A 22,192-nucleotide genomic window follows, 5' to 3' on the forward strand; every position below is an offset into this window, starting at 1 on the left:
CAACCTTCACCCGCCGAGTTCACACACCTCCAGACACTCACAGTTCTCTTTGATACTCAAGACTGAAAGGCACAATATGACGAATCGAGACTCTCTGTGCTATGTACTCGCCCAATTTTGTGTTTTGTCTCACAGGAAAGTATTTTTCCACTCATCTCTCTGTGTTTGTCTGCTGCTCTTTACTCTCCTTACTTCACTTTGATGTGGTGACATTAAAATGTATAGTAGTTTTCTCACTTGCCTCTGAGTCACTGGGGCAGTGTGACACCAAATGTTGATTACTATACAGACGTTTACAAAGTACAGTGAACAGTGACGCCTGTCACAGAACAGAACTTTTGAACAGTTCCCATTTCGTTGCTGTGTGCAGACGATCACACTAAAAGTTAAAGTGACATCGTCAACATCATCGTCTTGATTTATTTGTAACAAAAGTGAAGAAAACGTTTTCCACAATGTGACTCCTCAGAGGAATATGGCGAAGGCCGTGCTAGGATTCAAATGCGTGCGAATCCTCAGTTTTCTATCAAACTGCAGTAGAAGACACAAAAGAAGCAAGATATGCAACTTGGCTGCATATGACAATAATGCAAAAACTTAATTCTTCAGTTTTGTATAAGGCCCTAACACTAGTTGGTTGATATCTGTATACCAACACAAATGCAAGAAAGGCCCCACTGCCCTGTTTATATGGCATATGCCTGTGTAACACCGTCATGTCTGTTTCAGTACACAGAGCAGTTTGTGAGCAATCTGCAGACCCAGCTGGAGCAGTCCAAACTCCGCGAGGCCGAACTGATGGGAGCTCTGAAAGAAATGCAAGACAAGGTCCTCGACCTGGAGAAGGTGACCAAGACATGCATTTTAGAGAGAGAGAGATTTCCATCAGCCTTGGCTTTACTTTGTTTCTTGCTAATTGGCAAATATTTGCATACTTAAACACTAACCTAAAATGAACGTGGTCATTTTCAGCATGCATTATACATGCATCCATCATACATCAGTTATTATTTAGCATTGTTGTCTTTTTCATCTGTAAACATGACGCGTTATCTCATCCAGAGAAGCACTTGTCTGCCTGATGAGAGCAACATCGCGGCTCTGCAGGAGGAAGTGAAGCAGATGAAGCTGAGGGAGCTGGAGACGTTGCGCTCATTCAGAGAGATGCAGGACGCCGTCACTGACCTCAACCAGCGCTGGCAGGTAACACACACACACATTGCTGCTTTCTCTATTAACTACCTGTGTGTTCATGTTTGCGTGCCCCGTCCGTGCAGCCTCAGGAGACTTATGCACCTGTGCTACTCCGTGTTCTCTGCAGCATCACATGTCTCGTGGCAGCAGCACGGGTGGCGGGGGCGGCCACTGGAAGGAATCCCCGAAGAAGAACGCCATGAACGAGCTGCAGGACAAACTGATGACGGTCAGACTGAGGGAGGCCCAGGCTCAGGCTGAGCTCCGAGAGGTCAAGCTCAAAGCTCTGCAGCTGGAGAGCCAGGTCAGTCAGCCATAGAGGCTACAGAAACCCTGTTAGTCCCTTTCTTACATACGCAGACACGTGGTGCAAAGGTCAGTGCAGGTTGATTTGTTTCAAGCATTTTATATGACCAGTGGTGATAAAATATCTATCCATCCGTCTATCAGCCGACATTTAGAGACAGACAACCATTCACGCTCACATTCACACCTACGGGACATTTAGAGTCATCAATGAACCTATCCCCATCCTGCATGTCTTTGGACTGTGGGAGGAAGCCGGAGAACCCGGAGAGAACCCACGCTTACACGGGGAGAACATGCAAACTCCACACAGAAGGAACCTAAACCCAAACCGTGAATCAAACCAGGGACCCTCTCGCTGTGAGGCGACCATGCTTCCCATACACCACTGTGCAGCCCATGATAAAATATGAATAAATGAATAAAAGAATGCATCTCCTCTCATGCTAAATTATTAATCAATAAGAAAATGACCAGAGAAGCGATTAACAAGTGAAGGGGGTTTGGACTTTTAGTCCAACAACCAAGATTTCACGTTAGGCTCCGCTGGGCATTTTCTTACAATTCAGACTACAAGCTTGACTACTGTAATTAATCGGGAAGAAAATGTAATGATGAAATGAATAATCTGTTGGAGCCCTCCTCACCCTCTCCCATTTCCTTCTCTCTAGAACCAGATCCACACCAAGCTGATTGGCCGCAACGATCAGGAACGCTCGGCCCTGCAGGATCGGCTCCAGATGCTGGCCAATCAGAACAAAGCCCTCCAGGCCCAGCTCAACGAGATGAAAAGGAAGCAGTCCGAGTCCGACTGCAAGGTCTGGATGGAGAGAGAAAAAGAAAAGTTTAGCAAGAGGAGAGAGAAGTAACGGGGGGACAGGCTGATTGATGGGGAGGGAAACACTTTTTCCTGGTCCAACTTAATGCAACGTAAAAGATATTTGCATTCAGTAATGGAACACTGGATGGAAATCAACAAGGAATGTCATCCATTGTCAAAATCCACCACTGAAATCTGTTATGTTGTTGTCATCCACAGAGGTTAGCTATTAAGCAGGAACTGTCATCTTCTCTCTGCCCTCATACATGTAGAGTAAAGAGGAGGTGATGGCGGTGCGACTGAGGGAGGCAGACAGTATGGCTGCCATGGCTGAACTCAGGCAGAAGGTTGCGGATCTCGAGATACAGGTGTGTTTGCGTGTGCGGGTTTATGTGCATGCGTCAACACGATTGTAACAATCTTTAAAGGAGTCATCACCTGGTTTTATACGTATCCAGCCCCCCTTGGATCGCTTTGGATCAATTCGTAAAACTTATTAGAAAAAAGAAAAAAAATTTTAATCAAACATTGAGCGTGTTCTGACCCTTTTTCGTACCGCGATTTTATCACGCGAGATTACGCGCGAGGTTTTGACTGGTCCGGATGTGCATTGTATAATATGTAATGAGGCGCGCGTTGATTCGCCGCAGGAAGGACAGAGCCGGGGGGGCTTGCCTGCATGCAGACTCCAAAACATAATGGCGGCGCTTCGGCGATTTCAGGTAGCGGACGGGGCGGGGTTGGGTGGTGAAAGAGGGGTGGGCTTATGCAAGTAGCCGCCACGGTGACGTCACCGAAGGCGCAGAATCAAAATCTCGTGCTTTAGGAATGCACACCCTTGTGTGCTATTCCTGTTCGGAAAAAGAGCAGAAGCAAAAAAACGGCGCCACTTTCAAACTCCAGCCTTTCAGGCAAGTTTCAACTGAGGTCAAACACAGATATGCATGTTTTAACAAGAGAAATTGCGATTTCCAGGTGATGACTCCTTTAACCATCAGTGTGTAAAATGTGTTTCTCAGAAGGAGGAAGGGCTGATCCAGGGCCAGCTGAACCACTCAGACTCCAGACAGTACATCAACGAGCTCCGGGACCAGATCGCTGAGCTCAAGAACGAGGTTGGACACACACATACTTCCATTTCATAATGAATAACACAACAAACCCGTGCCAGCATTTGAAAGATACATTTTATGAAGTTCCAATGAACTTCAATAGGCTTTGTTTTAAAAATGATGCCCTGTTTTTCAAGCTAGAAACTTGAAAAACAGTATGATCATATTTCAAATTTCCCATGGTTTTTGAACGTAACTTGAAATGGTGATACGTCGAGCGAGGTCTGCAGACTGGAAGAGAGGGTCATTTTCTGTTTCATTACAGTGTGTACATATTCCTGTAGGGTGCTTCATAAATAGAAAAAAAATAAATAATGACCTCTGAACTATTAATTGCATTTATATAACAAATAAACTCACCTTTGTTGCCTTCAGACTGGATTCAAATGTCACTTCATTCAGTGTGACATGGGAATGGGGTTTGTTTGGTTCGGTTTTGCCTTTCGCATCAACATGGAAGCTGCCAGAGCAGTTTACTGAACATTTTTCGAATTGATCAAATACATATGTCGATATAAGAGATGTTATATCTGTAAGTGAACATACAACGTGTATAGCATCATCAATATCTCCATATTTCTATGAATTTAGCTATTTATGAATATGACATCCCCATTCTTAGGGTGCAAACCATACTCTTTGTTTGGCTGCTCCGAATCAGAGTGCATCTCAAATGAAAAAAGACTCAATATTGGCTTGTGAAAGCACTTTTAATCGCACCTACTAAGCTCTGATTGGTCGGCTGTTTCTCCACCAGGTGGGTACAGCCACTAACAGTCACAACCCGACACCTGTTTGAATCCTATCTTCTATCTTTCAGCTTGAAGAGATCCGGAGGTCTGAAACCAGGTGTTGGTGCCACAAAGCATTTGCAGATTCTGTGTGACATACGATTTAAAATGTAGTTCAGAGTCTGTATTAAATATTTCTTGTTTACGTACAGGAGTTATTGATACTTTATAATCTATGTTCTTATGATTAGAGTTAGTTTAGTATAGTTAATAATTAGTTATCGACCTATCATTGTGTCGACTGGCTAGTTCTGCTTCAAAATGGCGTGCAGATAGAAGACACACACACACATACATAACGCTTTGCTTTTGCTAACCACCACAGAAGGATCTTGTCTTCTGCATGCAGCCTCACAACAGACACCACTTCCACCCAGACACACCCACCAAGTCATGTGTCAACGCCGTTCTCGTAAAGAGGAGGCCGCTGCTCTTCCCCCACCAACTGCATTCTTATCTTTAGGTTCACGATGAACTTTTGAAATGAAATCTGACATTTCTTTCGTGTCATTCAGAAAGTTGATTTTTTTTTTTTCACAGCTGTGCAGGTTTTGCAGACAGTCGTTCATTCTGTCGGGTTACATTTATTTATTTATTATTATTTTTTTGCAAGTTTTTCACATTTTGCTTCCAGTCGGAGGCGACTTCCCAGTTGACGAAATTCAAAGATGAATTAATAAAGATCTTTCCCACCCTGTTGTCCAGACAAAGTTTTCACACAATATTCACTCTGCGTTTGTTCATTCAGAGAGTTGCAGTGCGTGACTAGGAGTGAAGTGTTTAGTGTGAGGGGGCGTGATGAGACTGCCCTGCCCTTTACTGCTCCTCTCTTTTCTTCAAGGCAGTGGTTGCTGTAATTCAGACTGAAACTTGCGTGAGCACAGATGAGGAAGCAGAGCAGCATTTAGAAAAATCTCAGTGTAATCCTCTAAGCGATCCTCTTGTTGATTGAGTCATATTAACAGTGACCATACACGATGAAAGATTCTACATGATACGGAGGATTTTACGTAAATATGTATGTTATTCATCGCAATTCATCTCTTTATATTAATCAACCTGTTTTCTATCGCAACAACACAAACTTATGTTGTTTCTTTTTGCTGTAGCGTCAAGAGCATTCTCTCACAGTCAAAACCTTTCCATTGGTTAACCACTGGTTTCCCCTCCCCTCCGCCCCAGTAGGGGGAAACAAAAACCTCTGAGATTTGTCATGAGTCACTGTGGTACATGCGAGGTTCACACGCAGATAGCATGCATGTGTAGAGAAACTGTGGTAGCAGCTCTTCTGTGAGGCAACAACAACTACTGTAAACTGAAAGCTGGACAGCAGCAATAGGGAACACGCAAGAATGTGTTAAATGTTTTTATGTAGGTCTCCCACCTGGCAGTGTAAATGCTAAAGACCCCTCTGCCCTGTTTGCACAACCTCAAATGGCAAACAAGATTCAGGTCAGTGGGTTTCACTTGGGGTTTCTTTTCACACCCAACAACCTGTTAAAAACTCCAGCACCTGACATTTAATGCTTTTGCAAAGGCTCGTCTAACAGATTTGACACAATTTATAGTGTTAAACCGTCATCTTTTAGTTATGCAAGTGTGTATACTGTTGCATGTAAGAGTGTTATATTTTCCTAATGAATCGAGACTTTTGTTGAGGGATCTTGGAGGAGGGAGTGCACTTTTCAGTTGACCAACAGAAAGACTTCATCTAATGCTGTGTATCGCATGGATATACTGACGTACTATCAGGTTCCCATGGAGACATGGTGCAGATTTTTTGCTGGGAATATGAATACATCACATCACTTCCTCAATTGTTGTTGACTTAATGATTGAGATGATGGTTAAGCCATCAGATGTCACATTTCTTTACTTGGGCTAATGCCTTTAAAATGTAAATAAATAAAAAAGTATAGACGAAACCTACCTGTAGGGCCGAGTGAAGTAAAGCCTTCTTCTCTGTGTTCAGGTCAGGCAGCTGCGAGGGCAGAAGGTGGCTCCCAGCTCCAGGGTCAGCAGTGGAAGCGGAGGTACCAACTACCAGGACCTCTGTTTGGCCAGCCCCGCCTCCGCTGAGGGAGACTATCTGAGCTCAGACGAGGACCTCCTCCCCAGTCCGCTGCCTCCCAACGCCCTTTACCCGAGTCTGTCCAGCCCGTGTCACCCGTCTGCGCGCCTTGACAGCGAGGGCAGCACGGACAGCGAGGCAGAGGAGCGGGCGCTGATACATCCGAACCCACAGCAGCTGTACGGCAGCATGGTGTGTGCCGAGGCACTGGATAACTGAGACCTGGAGAGGGTGTGAAGGTTTCAATGGATTTCTTTGAGCAAAAGAGACGCAGGCGCTCTACAGGTTGGGACTGCTTCTGTAAACTGGGGCTGCATCGTCCAATCCAGTCTTCGTCCCCCCCCCCCCAACTCCTCCTCAGCTTTTCCCGGTGTTTACCTTTTAACTTCCAGACAAGTTGGCATTTGATTGAACCCCCTCTGACCATCACCACCACCTTGTCCCCCACACTGTCTGACCCCGTGTTCCCTGACCAAGAGGTAATGTAAAGCCTCTCTCTCTCTCTCCTTGTTCCCCACGTGCAACGGCGCCAGAAACCATCCAAACATGACACAAACAACAGGACTGAAACTGGACCAGTAAGACTGTTGTCGCCTCTCGCTGCTGTAGGTCTACCACTGGACCTGAACCCGGGACTGTGACGAGGAGTGAATCATGGGAGACAGAAAATAACTCTCCTCTAACTATAAACTGACTGATAGACACTTGACACACTGTATACTCCGTCTACCCTAATATGACTCTCCTTCCTGATTGGTTCAAGTTAAATACATCGTAATCCTCTCTTTTAACCTTTTTATGCTCTCATTAGGAAGAAACGCACAAAAAACCCAACAACTTCTGTCAGCCATCCATTTACCTCTCGGTAGACCAAATGTTAAAAACTTAACGAGCATGAGAAGGAGAGATGCAGTGTAGAAATATGTACCCATCGAACTGTAGGGATATCACAAGATGGCATCCATTATTGAATAATGAACACTTTAACGTACTATATATGTGTGAAGCCAAGCGAATACAACAGCTCTTGTCCAAACATATTCATCAAAAGCCGCAGAACAAGGAAGGAAAAAACTCAATGTTGCCAAATGTTTGTTTTGTTTTTAATTATTTATATGTTGTAATTTATTTTGATATTTTAAAATATATTTTATATATCTATATGAAACTATAGGAGTGTAGAGATACCGACAGAGGCCAAACTTTCTACACCGTCCTTTGTGCCAACGAGTCGTCCGTTACAGGTTCACTGTGACACTTTGAGTGTTTCACAGACGGAAAACGTGCTGCTATGATTTTGGATTTACTTCTTCTGTTTTGTTCTTTCTGTTGCTGTTTTGTTTTTGTTTTTTGCAATCTTTGTGAGGTGAACATGCAACCACCTGTGAACTCTGCCATAGATTAGGTTGGAAACTCCTCTGTAGACTGGTCAAATCTGAAAACTGATCAGTTTAACTTGATTCCTGCCTGGAGCTTCTCAACATTTAGGAACGACGGAAACTACTTCCTTCAAAACCGAGCATGATCATTGTTTACGTGCGAGAGAAAGGAATAATTCGGTATTTTATCTATTAGCTTTCCTGCTGAGAGTCAGATGAAAAGATTGAATCCGCTGTCCTATTAAATATGAAGCTACAGCTAGGAGTTAGTTAGCTTAGCTTAGCCAGGCCCAGTCCAGAAGAAGTCCAGCAAGTCAACTTGTTTTGACATTGTGGCCACCAGAGGCAAAATGCTAAATGCTAAAATTATATTAGCACAAGTAGAAAAGGGTCATAAAGTCAGTGAACTGACTTGTCAATTAAAACTACAAATACAATATGTACCTACGGTTTGCTACCATTAGCTTAGCATTATAAGCTATTAATCAAGCCAGACAAAGTGAGGCTGAGGCAGCTTGTAAAAACAAAAGATTCAAAAAAGTGTTAAAGTTAACAAGAATGGTTTTGCTTATGAATTTTAACTTGAAGAAGGATTTATCTCCTAAACCGTCGTTATTCCTACAAAAAGAAAGACTGTAATTCGTCTGTAACCTGTGTGATTAATATGTACACAATCCACGTTATTGAGAACCAGAACAGGTGACCTATTCGAGAGTCTATCAAGAATATCGAGTGCCAACCTCCACTCAGGGAGGAGGCCAGGCTGGATGATTGGGTCTAAAAACGATCAACTTTCACCCAGGACTAAGTCTCCCGTGTGAAACAAGAAGTCAGTGTTAATAACTTCTGTGCTTAAGTAACACCACTTCCATGACTACTATTTGTCACATCATATGCATACTTAAGTAACACCATTACATGCCCATCTAGTTATTTTAACCCGGCTGTTTCTTGTAAGATGGGAGTTTATTTTGAAAGGGTAGTATGCAGATAACAAGGGGACACTGACGCGTTGCTGGTTATTCCTAGGAGAATGCATGAAAAATGACTTTTGGTTCGATGTCATGAGAACCGTTGCATGAGCAACATTGATTGGTTGGTGTGGTGTTCATGGACACAGCGAAACTAGCCGATAACAGTCTCTGTGCTGAGATAACCATCTCCAGGCCGTAGCTTCATATTTAACATTTAACTATTTATTTGATTATCAGTCCCATACAAGCCAAAAGAAATCCAGGTAACAGTGCTGATCTGGAATCACCAGTTCATGTGCTCATATCACTTTTTTGACATCTAAAACTGCTGCGTGTGGGCCAACGAGAGCGGAGGGAGCAGTTCATGCTGTAGTGTGCAGATGGAAACTATTTTACATATCAAACGTTAATATATTCTGTGTAGTAAAAAAGAAGGGTGTGTAAAATGTATGGAGAGATATGAATTATACATTGTGACAGGAACAAAAAGTATATGGATAAGATTTAAGGCTGAGTCGGTGTCGGTGGAGTCTGACTGGAAATGGCGAGTGTGTATAGTTTTATCAAACAGGGTGTCATATGTCGAGCGGTGATCTACTTTTTGCACTAGGATTCATGAGTGGATCGGTCCATATTATATTCAGCAGATCTTCAGAGGGACCTTGACGTTGTCTCAGTACTTTGGTCAAAGATTATCATCCTGACTTGTTTATTATACTTCAATATTCTTGGGACTGATGCTGACAGACTTTTCTCTAAATTCTCTAAAAGGCACACTTTAATCGCTAACAATCTTGTGAAATACAAATGGTAAAGGAGAGAATTATTGCCATCTTCTAAGAAATAAGGAAATTGGATCTTTTAGTAATCAAAGAACTAAAGAGGATGTTGGTTTGTCCACCATACTGTTGCAAATAACAGCCTTTTAGTCGTTGGTGGGTGAAGCAACTGAAATCTCTTCACTGGATTCGGTTTATTAGGATATCGTTCACTAGGATACGAATGGTTTAACTCTAACTGCTTCTACTTCTTGTTATATACAGACTGACATCAGCTCTGTTGAGCACAAGATTTCTGCCCCTAAATTTAATTTACTTTGGCTCCCTTAAAGTAATAATCCTGAAGGTCATTCTATTATATTTATCCATCCAGTGTTCTATATTGTAGTTGTCATTGTTACTGCTGGCGTCCGTCTTTCCCTTGTGGGATTCGAAAGGATGTAGGGGTAAAGATTTATTTGTGCGCTGGACATGATGCAGAAGACGTACGTCAGTGAAGACTTTTCATATAATGATGCAAGGCAACGTTGGTCATGAGCCAGAAAACAGAATTGTCAGAATTGCTTGAAGAATTGTCAGATAGCTTTCGGAAACATCAGAGAAATCAGGGTGAATCCTCTCAGGCCACCATTTGTTTGGCTGCGAGTGACCACTCAAGCATGTTTGAAAGCGATCTCTGGGAGCCTCATTCTTAAAAACGTGTTTGTGATTACAACCACTAACGCCACAGCTGTTGCCAGATCCACCGCAACTGAAATGTTAAGGATAATGAATTTAATATTTCAGTTTGGATTTCAGTCAAATGATTAAAATGCATAAAGTCATTGCAGGAAGCTTTCATTAAGGACTGAGTATCAGTTTCCTTCCCAAAACGAACCCTAACCTGGAGTCGGGTCGGTGCTCGGTGTCCTTCAACACATCACAACGCGTCCCTGCTGTTGCGTGATGGTGCTTGGTTCTCGCCACCCTCCGGGAAAAATACAACTCGATCTACTGTGACAAAAACATTTTGATATGTTTGTAAATTACTTTTGAATATAGTACGAGCTCTCATCTTTAATATTATTTTTATAATTGTCATCAGTACTTTGGTTTCCTCTGCTAACAGCATTACATGAGTCGATAATGATTAAACGTCGTGATGTGCCATAAAGGTATGTAGATTTACACATTATGCGAAACGGCGGCGAGTCGTCCGCTACGGCCCTTCATTGAACAGCCCATGTTATGTAAAGTGATCTACACGTGGGTGGAAAAGATCACGCTGGGCTGCTCCAGACGTATCACCTTGGAACTGGAACATCCGCAGGTTTTCCCCTCATTCAACGAGATATAAGACGATGCTGTGTGTGTCACGCGTGAGTTCTCTCCGGTTAGTCTGCTGTAGGATTGCTCAGATTTATGTGCTGTACGTGACGGCTGTTTGATATCCACAGCATCATACCAAGGAACCATGCCCACCTTCTCTTTCTGTCTTGCAATGCAACTGATGTTGTTATTAAATATATTAAACGACAGGAAAGATTATATAAATTCCAGTATGATGGGGCGGGGGGAAATACATTTCAGTGTTCTGTATCCTATGAATGATACAAAATAAACTTTGACGATGCACCTTTGCAAAGGCCTCATTGTGTTGTTAGTACTGAGTGTTTTGTTAGTGTATTGTCTATTGTCCTTAATACAGAAAGGAAAGGACATAATGCCATCCCACAATTCCTTGCGACAGCAACATATAAAGCGTCACACCATGCAATAAGTGCTGATACATTTGTACATTAAGGATCAATTGAAAACATCCTTCTTTGGAGGTGTGATTTTATTTTGTTGCCACCTTGCCTGTGTCCAGTGACTTTCAATTGAGACTCAGACCTTCTTCTGCATATTTAGACTCAGCCTTCCGCCTTGTGTTTTTGACATCCTTTGCCTGTTCTGGCACTGAACTATCTACCCGTCCAGAGTCCTGCTATTGAGTCCACTGTCTCTTGAAACCAATGTGAAACATCTCTGTGCCTTCTGACTTCCTTGCCAGCCCATTTGTTTCTACTCTGATCAAATCTAAGCTTCTCACACCACAGTCTCCTGCATTTGTCCCATTACTCCACCACAACCTAATCTCTACACCTATTTTGCCACTCTACTACTATTACTGATTCATCTTCCTGCCAGAAACACCTGGCTTATGTAGCTTGTAGCAAACGTTCCTCGAACGGGAGCTAAAACTGCATTTGTTGGGGACTATTTTCAGCATCCGATTGATACACATTTAGTGATCTATTAAGTATTTTCGGCAGCGAGTAATAGTGATGTGGCTCACGTGTGTGTTTTTAAATATTTCGAACACTATCACCTTTTATTCACGTGTCCTCTTTCTGTGTTTTCATTGAATATTCTAGAAGCCATTCTGCTGTTGCATCAGCCAGCTTCTTTTAAACTCGACCTCAAAAGTTATTTTGCAACAGAAGCGTGTCAACATAGTGTGTCAACACTTTCTGAAGAATTTTCAGCACAGTCGTCCGCCGCCCCTCTTCCTCTCGCACCGGCGGCACCCGTCTCCTCGTGACCAACCTGTCGCCGTGTTCAGTTTAGTTTGTGCACCACAACATTTCCAACAGTTAATCAGTTTGCACCGTGAGAAGTGGTCGTTTAAAGTCGAGCTGGACAGATTTAGTGCTGCTGCTGGTGTGCAGCGTTTGGGTTTGTGTGTGAGGAAGCAGTGTGGTTGTCGGCTCCGAGGTGTCAGAGCTGAAACACTTCCTCGTCCGTTTAGACTAGTCATCATCATCACATCGACCTGCGGAGAACATCGGCGGCTTGTAACCCCCCTCAGCGCACGCTGACCTCCCATGTGAGACACGGACTTCACATTGTCTTCCAAGGCTTTTATCTCTGTTACATTATTGGTGCGAACTTTGTGTGTGACATAAAGAAGAACCAGTGGGATGTAAAAAAGATCAAATAAAAAATCTGGTGAGTATATGCATATTTATTTCTGAAACTTTCTTCATATTTTTGCTACTACAGTTTGTTTTTTACATTTAAAATGATGATTTGAAAACACACTGTGGGACTCTGACCTATGTAGATGTGTCCTTGATCCTAACTGTGTTGACTTATTACAGAAGTCATGATCTTCAGCACATATTTTGTTTTATGAATTCAGATCATCTCCATGATGGCCATGTGGAGATTTCTCTTTATTGTTTCAGTTTGGCAAAAAGCAAAAATAGCCTGTAACAAATGTGATGAAGGTTTTATAAACAAGACAACGTACAACAAATCCCATGGCACAGTCTTTATAAAAAAAGAAAGTGTGCTCAGGTTGATTGACAGAAAACTCAAATTTGTGGATGTCTTGATTTCCTTCTGTGATCCTTGAGGAAAATATATCTTGATTAAAGTGTCTCAAAATTCAGTTGCTTGGACACACAAGCCATCAGTCGACCCACAGTCCACAGAACATGCTCAAGTGAAAACGAAGCCAAATAGGTCGCTGCAGAAACAAACCACTGAAAGTTGTGTAATTATAAAATGAAAGAATGCCTGAACCACCTCAACCCTCTCTCTGTTCAGACCGAGTCTGACGGGAAATATAGGCCACATGTGGACTGAAAACGTGTCATCAAACGCATTAAATTAGCTCGTTATTAAAATGCCATTCAATGCCAATTTCCTTATGCCATTCAATGCGCTCACCCCGGCACAAAAAAAAAACATTTTGTAATATATATGTGCGTGTACAGTATATGTACAAACTGACATTTTGGGGTGGCAGTAGCTGCGTGACCGAGGGCCATCGCCCTTTTATCTCGTGTGTACTCAGGGCCGAAGTATGCATGTAAAGACAAAGGAAACAGCAAAAGTACTCCAAAATATTGATGCAGAGTTGTGCGCCTTTTTGTTTTGATTTTATTTATTTATTAATTTTTTCCACGCCATCATTTATCTCGTGACCCCCTCAGACTTACCTTCTGACCCTTTGAAGGGTCCTGACCCATATGTTTGGAACCACTGGCCTGAAATAACTAACTAAATCATTTTTTTAACTTAAACCGGCATAATGCTTATACATTTTTGCATCAGTATGAACAATCTTATATTGTGATATATAATAATGTATAATTCTTCTATAATTCACTTTTACTGGTGAATCAAGGTTTTTGAATGCAGCGATGCACGCAATAGTCAGTACTACTATGCTGTGATTGGTCAGTACTCATGGGAGAAGTTTAACTTCAGGGCTGTCTGCCAGAAAATGTCAGTGTAATTTAAATAAGCGTTTATTTATTGCAATGCCAATTCTCTGCAGTGAACTCGTCATTAATATGGACACAAGCCTTTTATTTCCTGAGACCTGAGAACTGTCTGCCAATGTTTGGTAAAAGCGAGAGGTTTGCTGTCTGATGGAGTGATATTTGACTGCCACATTTTCTAAAAAGAAAACAAATGTACAGCAGTGTCTTCTATTCAAGTCTCAAGATCCTTAATCTCGTACTTAAATACACTGAACTCCTCCGCTGCAGCTCCATCTTTGCTCGTCAATGAAATAAATACATATTTGCAACACTGAAATTTGGGGCACATGGCCACAAACCGGATTTGTAGTGAATTTAGGTCTAAATGTCAGTTTTGATCAGATTTGGGTGGCTTACCCCGCAGTGTGAATGCAGTTTAACAAAAGTTCCACAGATGGGAGAAACATCTCCGCAGAAATGATGCCTTAAGTGTGAAATGAGCCACTACTGACTGATGGGCATCTGACAGGTCGGCGTTCATCAAGTTGAATTTCAAAGACAGAACGAGAAGAAAAACGATCTTTTGGTTGAATGTGACCAGTCATGATCAGGTCTCCACCAACTGGCCAAGCTTAGGGAGCAATGATCAGACCAAAACACACAGAGGTCCATGACGAAAACCTGGTCTAGAGTGCCCCTGAGCTAAAACATGTGAGTGCGGTCACAGCTGAACATCCGGGCTGAGAGCTTGAGAAGATGTGCAAGGGGAAAAATCCAGATGTGCAAAGCTGGCAGAAACCAGAAGACAGCAGAAACAACAATTGAAACAAGAAGGCTAACTTCACTGTCACTTAATAAATGGCCTGATATTTAAGTAAATTACACATTTTAGGGTATCTTTATTTAACATTTGAATATGAATTGTCATTATATATCTATAATACTACTACTATATCTGTTTCAAGCAGAAACAAACTTTTTAATGTACAGTTCTGCTGCCATCAGTAAGATTTATATAAGGGCAATGTAAACGATCTATGTGGTGTGACACATATTTATTCATTCTAAATGAAACCTAACTGTACATTTGAACGGCATTACTAACACTGGCATTGATTCTATTTTCTTTAACCCTCTAGAAGACTTAGATATCGGGTGAAGACAGTTCCACCTACATTGAGTGATGCCTCGTTCTTTCTTGGTGAAGCGAGGAGGTCTGCACCACCTTGGGAAAAAGACGGGGTCCTGGGATACATCCTTGGTCTACTCCACATCTGAAACACCTGATGATAATAACGCAGTGCCCGTCACATTACTGCAGCTGGACCTCCCTGCTGCCAGCCACTCTGATGGAAGTGAGCACCTCCGGCCATTCAGTCCTTCATCTTATAGTGTGTGACGAGCTAATTCTTGTTTGTTTCTTTAGTTAGGCTTTAATCACAGGCATGACTTTACAGAAACAGTAAATACACAAAAGTTGTCTTACATAACTGATGATGAGTCAATTTCTTTGTTTACTTGTGTATGAAAATGTTATATCTGATGATATAATATAATATTCCGTTATTGAAATTGTATGAATCCAAAGTTTTCAGAAGTTTGCATAAATAGCAGCCAATCAACTTACCTGTCTGTCTCTGTACTCAGGCCGTATATCTGCTGAGCCCTGCAGTCCTGTCAACTCAAATACTTTTAGGCCCGTGGACAAAGTGGATTCTCACCCTCCCATGCCAGTGGAATGGTCCAGACCTCATGTGAGCTCAGGATATCCAGCCAAACTGTCTGTGGGCCGGGCAGACTTGACTCAGCATCCTCATGTCCTGAGGCAGACCAGGAGCAGTGGCTGCTCCAAGATCAGTGCTCCGGGGCAAGAGTGTCCACTCTGTAGCAAAGTACGGCATTCCTCCTTCGGGTTAGATTAAATTACAGACAAACAATAACTGAAGGATTACGGTCAGGTCTACTTTATCATGTTTGTTTTGAAGAAAATTGCTTAAGTTAAAAGGAAAGCTAGAAGATACAACTTGAGTTAAGTTACAATTCAGCAGAAAATACTGTGAAACACTATTGAGTACTTTCTTATACTTACTATAAATATCCAAAAGTAAACCATTAACTATCATGACTAAAACCTGGGACTTGTGTGGGGGAAAAAAGTGGTCCTAGGATACATCCCTGGTGTACTCCACATCAGAAACACCTGGTAATAATGCAGTGCCAGCCAGTCAGCCATTCAGTCCCAAATCTTATGGTTGGCGACGAGCTAGTTCTTGTTTCTTATTTAGTTATTGAAACTTGGGATTCGAGTGAGGCTGTGCTAAGGCACAGTGGTGCTTTCAGCTAAATGCTAATATCAGCATGCTAACATGTTCACAATGCTGCTGATGCTAAACTGATATACAGACGAGCCTCGACATCTCCTGTCTTAGTTTAGCATGTTAGCTTGCTAACAGTTGCCAGGTAAACTAAAGTCAATGTGCCGCTGAGGCTGATGGGAATGCCTTTCGTTTTCAGCAGGTTAAGCCTATGATTGTGGCAGATGTAATAAAACTAATACCATCTTGTCTTTGCAGATATTGTCATGCCTGTCAGGTTTGACAACTCACATATGCAGGAATCGTGGAAGCAGAGCAGCAGCACTCATCAAGTCCGGGAGGACGGATACAGAGCGGTCGCCATACAGGGACAAGGTCGGCATAGCATTTCTTCTCTTGTATGGAATTATCTCACTTTCTCACACCAAAAATAATCAGTAAAATGCCCCGACGAGGCACAACACTCCTGAATGATAAGATGACCACAGTGCCTGTTGTTTCAGGAGAGGACGTTTGGCTGTACCGTGTGTGGAAAAGTGTTCAAGCGCTCCTCCACCCTCTCCACTCACCTGCTCATCCATTCGGACACGAGGCCCTATCCCTGCCAGTACTGTGGCAAACGGTTCCATCAGAAGTCTGACATGAAGAAACACACCTTCATTCACACCGGTGGGTTTAAAGGTGCTTTCAATACGCTCAGATCCTTTGAATTTGTCAAACTGAACTGCAGTTGCATTTCCCAAACATCAGGTATGCTAATCACTAGCACTTATCGCTCATGCTAATTGTATTAATATTAATAATTCTTATTTATAACAATAGTCAGCAATGCTGTTCACATGCACAGTGCAAACATTCTGACATTTTTGTATTTTCATTTCTGCGTTTGAAAGCGGATCATTGCCGCCAAAATGGACGCTACTGACATACATGTAGACATATATGTGAGTTCTCTTATAATCCATATAATTGTGTTGTCTTGTCATTTCACCCAGACAAGAAATAGTCCAGTACATAACCATAGAAGTTTTTTTTTTTTTTTGATACATTAAGGAGTAAACTTCAGCGATGCTGGCCAGGCTAGCTGTTTCCCCCTATTTACAGTCTTTATGCTAAGCTAAGCTAACCGGCCACTGGCTGTGACTTCATAATCAGCATACAAATGGAAGAATGATATCAATCTTCTCGTCTTATAATTTTGAATATCTGAATAACTGAATATATTTGTGTTTGAAATGTTGGTTGGAATGAAATTAGGTAATATATTCACTAATTGAAGGGCTATTGTCAAAACAAATGGGTTAGGTGACCAACTGAAAAAAATTCTTGATAACAGTCAGCGTCTGTTTAATCTGCACAGCCCGGACGTCCTGCACATTAGAATGACTTGTGTTGTGTTTGTGTGCCAGGCGAGAAGCCCCACGTGTGTCAGATATGTGGGAAGGCATTCAGCCAGAGCTCCAACCTTATCACCCACAGTCGTAAACACGGGGACGACCGGCCCCATCGCTGTCCTCGCTGCCTCTACGGCTTCCAGCACAAGGTGGACCTGCGGCAGCACCAGGAGCACCACTGCACCTACCACTAACTCTGAGTCGGCATCTTCAGCCTGGTTTTTTAAATTAAAAACACAGGAAACACATCCAGGACAGGAAGCTGCTGATTGTGTTGACTACTTGTTCCCAGTAGGACCAACAATTCCTAGTTATAGATTTGTATTAACATGCCAAGAGCAAAAATGACAAACAGCATCATGTGGTTTCTGAGAAAGCATTGAATGGCATTACTAAAGATGATTCAGCGGTTTATTTCCACACATGATTTGTCCGTGTTCTCTGCAGATCTGTGGTCTTGTAGGGCAGAACCCCAACATTTATGTGCACTTCAAAGCAGAACATGAGACTTTCCTCCTCACTTTTCAGCAAATGATCCCAGAGAGAGTTCACATGGAACACGATGAATGGAGATATCAGACGTGGGTTTTGCTTTGAATCATGTTTATTTAGTTTAACACAGCACACGTTGCAGAATGTTTCCTTCATGATTAGCAGGAGATCTTTGAGTTGGAGGTTTCTGTTGTGGACAGCATCAGGTGTGTTTTAAAAGCCATGTTCTTTATACCACTGCGCTCTGGCAACTACATCGTTGGAGTAGTCTCCAGATGTTGTGTTTTCATCCACTTTATTGTAGAAATGGACTCTTCTATCCCCCGCATTGTAGGCTGCTATCCCTCCTGTGGAGACAAACAAAGCAAAGTGTGATGAGAGCTGGTGCATGTGTGTGAGTGATGATCCAGTAAAACCAACCTTTCAGCTGCTGCTCCGCGGTCCAGCCAGGAAATTTGTTGCGGATGCGGTTAATAAAGTGAACCAAGATCTCGGTGGCTTGACAGAGGTGTTCCTCGCTGTCCCAATCACCACGCGGTGTGTGGTTACCTCCATTTGGATTCCTGTCAACCTACAGGAATGGAAACGAAATGGCATGAACACTGCTGTAATGTGAGGCTCTATTAAGAGGATGTGAGTAAAACAGTGGACTTTATTACAACCTGCATCAGTCCCCAGGCATTATACTCTCCTCTGCTATGGTTGTAGTCTCCCCAGCCATCCTTCAATGCCTTTCCAGCATTGGACTCTCTGGAGATGATGGCAGCAATGAGAGCCGGATCGATATCATATTTTTCTCCCACTCTGTTGATTTTAGACGTGTACTCTTCCATGCTGCGCTCATCGTACTCTGCCAACTTGTGTGACACCCTCACACCGTCTTAGAAAGAAATCAAACAGAGAACAGGAACATCCTAATTGCAACAAACTGACTATCTTCCTCAATATACAGATGTAGTTTATTGTGGATGTGGCCAGGTGGTGTTTTTTCTACTACAGTGTTTACCTGAAAACATAAACGATTTTGGCCTTGTCTCCTCTGAGGCACCAGTTGTTTCAACCTTTGTGATGTCGCCATAACCTGTGGGTGCTAATTTATTCCATTAGTTTTCATCAACACACAAGTTCGAGGGATTTTACTGTTGGATATTTCAAAGCAGGCGACCCAAAGCATTTCAAACAAGCTCTTACCATTTCCCATTTTGGTCTCGATATGTCTTCCTTCCACAAACCTGGATTGGCTTGAATGAAAGGAGGGGGAAAACAACAGTGATTTGTCAGACACAGCACCCATTGACTGTAAGAGACACAGGCTAACATCACATTGTTAGAATAAGTGTTTGACAACATTATGGAAGAGTCTTGCTGAAGGAAAAGTAAAAAGTCCGCTCCTTCTGAAATCTCGCAAGATGACGATTTAAAGACAACATCTTGCAGCTCCATTAGAACACATATCCATAACCTGGCTAATTAACAAAGACAGCCTGGCATGGCCCACATTTAAATCTGCGATTTAAATAAATGCATACTGCCATCTAGTGGTAGAAAGGGTAAACACTTTCTTACTTACTTAGTGTACCAAATATACCCTTAAAAGGAGCATAAAGACTTGCAGTTGTGTGTGTGTGGCTGGGTGGTTGTACCAAGCTGTGTGTGTTGTCCTTTATTCATGTGTGCAAATAAAGATTATATGTCTTCTACCTGTAGCGTCCTTCTCCTCTGACTTGGTGCACAGGAAAGTCTGTGTGCGGGATCTCTAGTCTCATAGAGAAGACAAGGTTTATTACAAATCAATGATGCGTATTTGGATTTAAGTGTCCTTAAACTCCTGCTTCGAATCATATTGAGTGTTTAACAGTTAAATTTAATGTATTCTAAAAGAAGAGGTCAACCAACCAATGACACACGAAACAATAAACACAACCTTAATATCAAAATATGTTAAAGGAGCATTTGAGTGAAATGACTTACCGTGTCTGAAGCGTTCGTTCTGCCTGCTGCACTACATTGGGATTATAGAGATGCCTTGAGTCATAATGAAACTCAAAGCATGTTTCCTTCCTGTGACGCAGACCCAGAAATCACTGCACATCAGGATGGAAGCCCATGTATTGTTAACTTCCTGCCTTTGTCCTTTTCCCAATGGACTTTTGATATACTTTTTTTCTTGACTTTGACTTTTTAATGAGTTTTTTCAACATACTAAACTACGACAATGGCTTTTTCAACATACAGTACTTTAATGTGCATTTTTATTATTTCTACATCATATGGGAAAGATGTATGTGCACAGTCCAGAGTTAAAAGCTGCTTTCTAAAACATGACATTCACATTTCATGTAGAGCCGTCATCGGGCCAAAACTTTTAATGAGGTAGATCACCTGCAGAACTGATGACATTCACATCAGCCACAGCTGCACTTTACACAAAAAGTAAGACAGTAAACACGCTAAACATTACATTTTGCAAACATTACAGAGTGATTATTAGCAGGAGATCTTTGAGGTGGAGGTTTCTGTTGTGGACAGCATCAGGTTTGCATTAAAAGCCATTTCTTTTATACCACTGCGCTCTGGCAACCACATCGTTGGAGTAGTCTCTGCCTGTTGTGTTTTCATCCACGTTATCGTAGGAATGGACGTTTCCATCCCCCATATTGTAGGCTGCTATCCCTCCTGTGAAGACAAACAAAGCAAAGTGTGATGAGAGCTGGTGCATGTGTGTGAGTGATGGTCCAGTAAAACCAACCTTTCAGCTGCTGCTCCGCGGTTAATTTCTTAAAACTTGGTTTGTTGCGGATGCGGTTAATAAAGTAAACCAAGATCCTGGTGGCTTGAGAGAGGTGTTCCTCGCTGTTCCAATCACCATGCGGTGTGTGGTTACCTCCCTTTGGATTAACGTCAACCTACAGGAATGGAAACGAAAATGGCATGAACACTGCTGTAATGTGAGGCTCTTTTAAGAGGATGTGAGTAAAACAGTGGACTTTATTACAACCTGCATCAGTCCCCAGGCATTATACGCTCCTCTGCTATGATCGTAGTCTCCCCAGCCATTCTGCAATGCATTTCCAGCCCTGGACTCTCTGGAGATGATGGCAGCAATGAGAGCCGGATCGATATCATATTTTTCTCCCACTCTGTTGATTTTGGATTTGTATTTTTCCATTCTGCCCGCATCGGTCTCTGCCATGGTGTGTGATGCCCTCACACCTTTTTAGAAAGAAATCAAACAGAGAACATGAACATGGCCTCAGTGCAAAATATGTATCTATTTCCCTGGTTTTCCAGAGTTCCCGAGGTGCCGGGCGGGTGTGGGGAAATTTATGAGCATGCTGTTGGAAACTGTTGGGCCAGAAGGGCTTCAGCTGCAGCAGTTGCTGAAGCAAATACCAGGGTGTGGGATGAGTTTGGGGAGACGATGAAGAAAGACTTTTGGTTGGCCTCAAGGAAGTTCTGGCAAATCGTTAGATGACACAGGGTTTGTCTGGAGATATTGTTGAGCGATGGAGAGAACATTTTGAAGAACTCTTGAACCTGACCAACACATTCTCCACAGAGGAAGCAGAGTCTGAAGAATTGGGGGAAGGCTCGCCCATATCCCTGGCAGAGGTTACCGAGGTTGTCAAAAAGCTCCTTGGTGGCAAGGAAAAGTGGATGAGACATTGTTGGGATGTCTTGGTTGACACGCCTCTTCATTATCATGTGGAGGTTGGGGACAGTGCCTGTGGAGTCGCAGGCCGGGTGGTGGTTTCTATTTTTAAAAAGGTGGTCCGGAGAGTGTGCTCAAATTTTCGGGGTATCACACTGCTCAGCCTCCCCTGGGAAAGTTTACTCCAGGGTGCTGGAGCATGGGGGGTCTGACCGATTTGTTGAGCATCAGATACAGGAGGAACAACACAGATTCAGTCCAGGTCTGTTGAAGGGGGCATGTGAGTTTGCTAAACCAGTCTAAAGCCAAACCATTAAGGTGTTCCTGACTACATATGTGCATTACTACTTTTACAGTGAGCATTGTTTAAGTTTAAAAAGATGGTTTGAAACATTTATTACAATATAATTACATAAAGAAAATTATGAAATTATATATATATATTTGGTAACACTTTACAATAAGGGTCCGTTAATTAACGTTACTTAATGCATTATTCAGCATGAATTAACAGTTTAATAAAAGTTTAATAACCATTATAATGTATTACTTAACATCAATTATCATATTAGTAAATGCATTAATAAGCAGTTAATTAATGTCTACTGCTCAGAGTTAATTAATACATTAATAAGCATTAATAAAGTTACATCCTATAATTAGTCATCCTCATGTATG

The 22,192-nt window shown here is 42.3% G+C and overlaps 3 protein-coding genes across 7 annotated transcripts in view; 2 read left to right on the top strand and 1 right to left on the bottom strand.

Annotated features, from left to right (window-relative positions):
• The window catches only part of evi5l (ecotropic viral integration site 5 like), a 38,523-nt gene extending 27,483 nt beyond the window's left edge, over positions 1 to 11,040 (top strand). For both annotated transcript variants that reach the window (XM_084003030.1, XM_084003031.1), the window contains 7 exons: positions 730 to 846; positions 1,063 to 1,203; positions 1,322 to 1,498; positions 2,172 to 2,318; positions 2,593 to 2,688; positions 3,340 to 3,435; positions 6,196 to 11,040. In XM_084003030.1, the coding sequence (XP_083859156.1) occupies positions 730 to 846; positions 1,063 to 1,203; positions 1,322 to 1,498; positions 2,172 to 2,318; positions 2,593 to 2,688; positions 3,340 to 3,435; positions 6,196 to 6,513 (1,092 nt within the window). In that variant the 3' untranslated portion in view covers positions 6,514 to 11,040. The remainder of the gene's footprint in view (positions 1 to 729; positions 847 to 1,062; positions 1,204 to 1,321; positions 1,499 to 2,171; positions 2,319 to 2,592; positions 2,689 to 3,339; positions 3,436 to 6,195) is intronic.
• A 917-nt stretch (positions 11,041 to 11,957) lies between these two features.
• LOC311009099 (uncharacterized protein) lies at positions 11,958 to 17,804 on the top strand. 4 transcript variants are annotated; one of them, XM_084003073.1, is made up of 6 exons: positions 11,958 to 12,396; positions 14,801 to 15,052; positions 15,309 to 15,415; positions 16,235 to 16,351; positions 16,480 to 16,645; positions 17,386 to 17,804. In XM_084003073.1, exons 2-6 carry the CDS (start codon positions 14,845 to 14,847, stop codon positions 17,562 to 17,564), a joined length of 777 nt encoding a protein of 258 aa, XP_083859199.1. In that variant the 5' UTR covers positions 11,958 to 12,396; positions 14,801 to 14,844; the 3' UTR covers positions 17,565 to 17,804. The 4 variants fall into 4 exon arrangements, with proteins under 4 accessions (XP_083859199.1, XP_083859197.1, XP_083859196.1 ...); XM_084003071.1 differs by having other exon boundaries at positions 11,960 to 12,396; positions 14,804 to 15,052; positions 15,309 to 15,553; XM_084003070.1 differs by having other exon boundaries at positions 11,961 to 12,396; positions 15,309 to 15,553.
• A 152-nt stretch (positions 17,805 to 17,956) lies between these two features.
• LOC311010896 (uncharacterized protein) lies at positions 17,957 to 21,775 on the bottom strand. The gene is made up of 11 exons (XM_084005539.1): positions 20,861 to 21,775; positions 20,612 to 20,768; positions 20,407 to 20,538; positions 20,195 to 20,252; positions 19,834 to 19,923; positions 19,564 to 19,623; positions 19,054 to 19,103; positions 18,869 to 18,952; positions 18,525 to 18,742; positions 18,283 to 18,433; positions 17,957 to 18,209 (listed from the first exon to the last, which is right to left on the bottom strand). Exons 1-11 carry the CDS (start codon positions 21,053 to 21,055, stop codon positions 18,076 to 18,078), a joined length of 1,329 nt encoding a protein of 442 aa, XP_083861665.1. The 5' UTR covers positions 21,056 to 21,775; the 3' UTR covers positions 17,957 to 18,075.
• Between the last annotated feature and the right edge of the window lie 417 nt (positions 21,776 to 22,192).

Source organism: Eutrigla gurnardus, assembly GCF_963514095.1.
Source record: "Eutrigla gurnardus genome assembly, chromosome: 3".
Classification (NCBI taxonomy): Eukaryota; Metazoa; Chordata; class Actinopteri; order Perciformes; family Triglidae; genus Eutrigla; species Eutrigla gurnardus.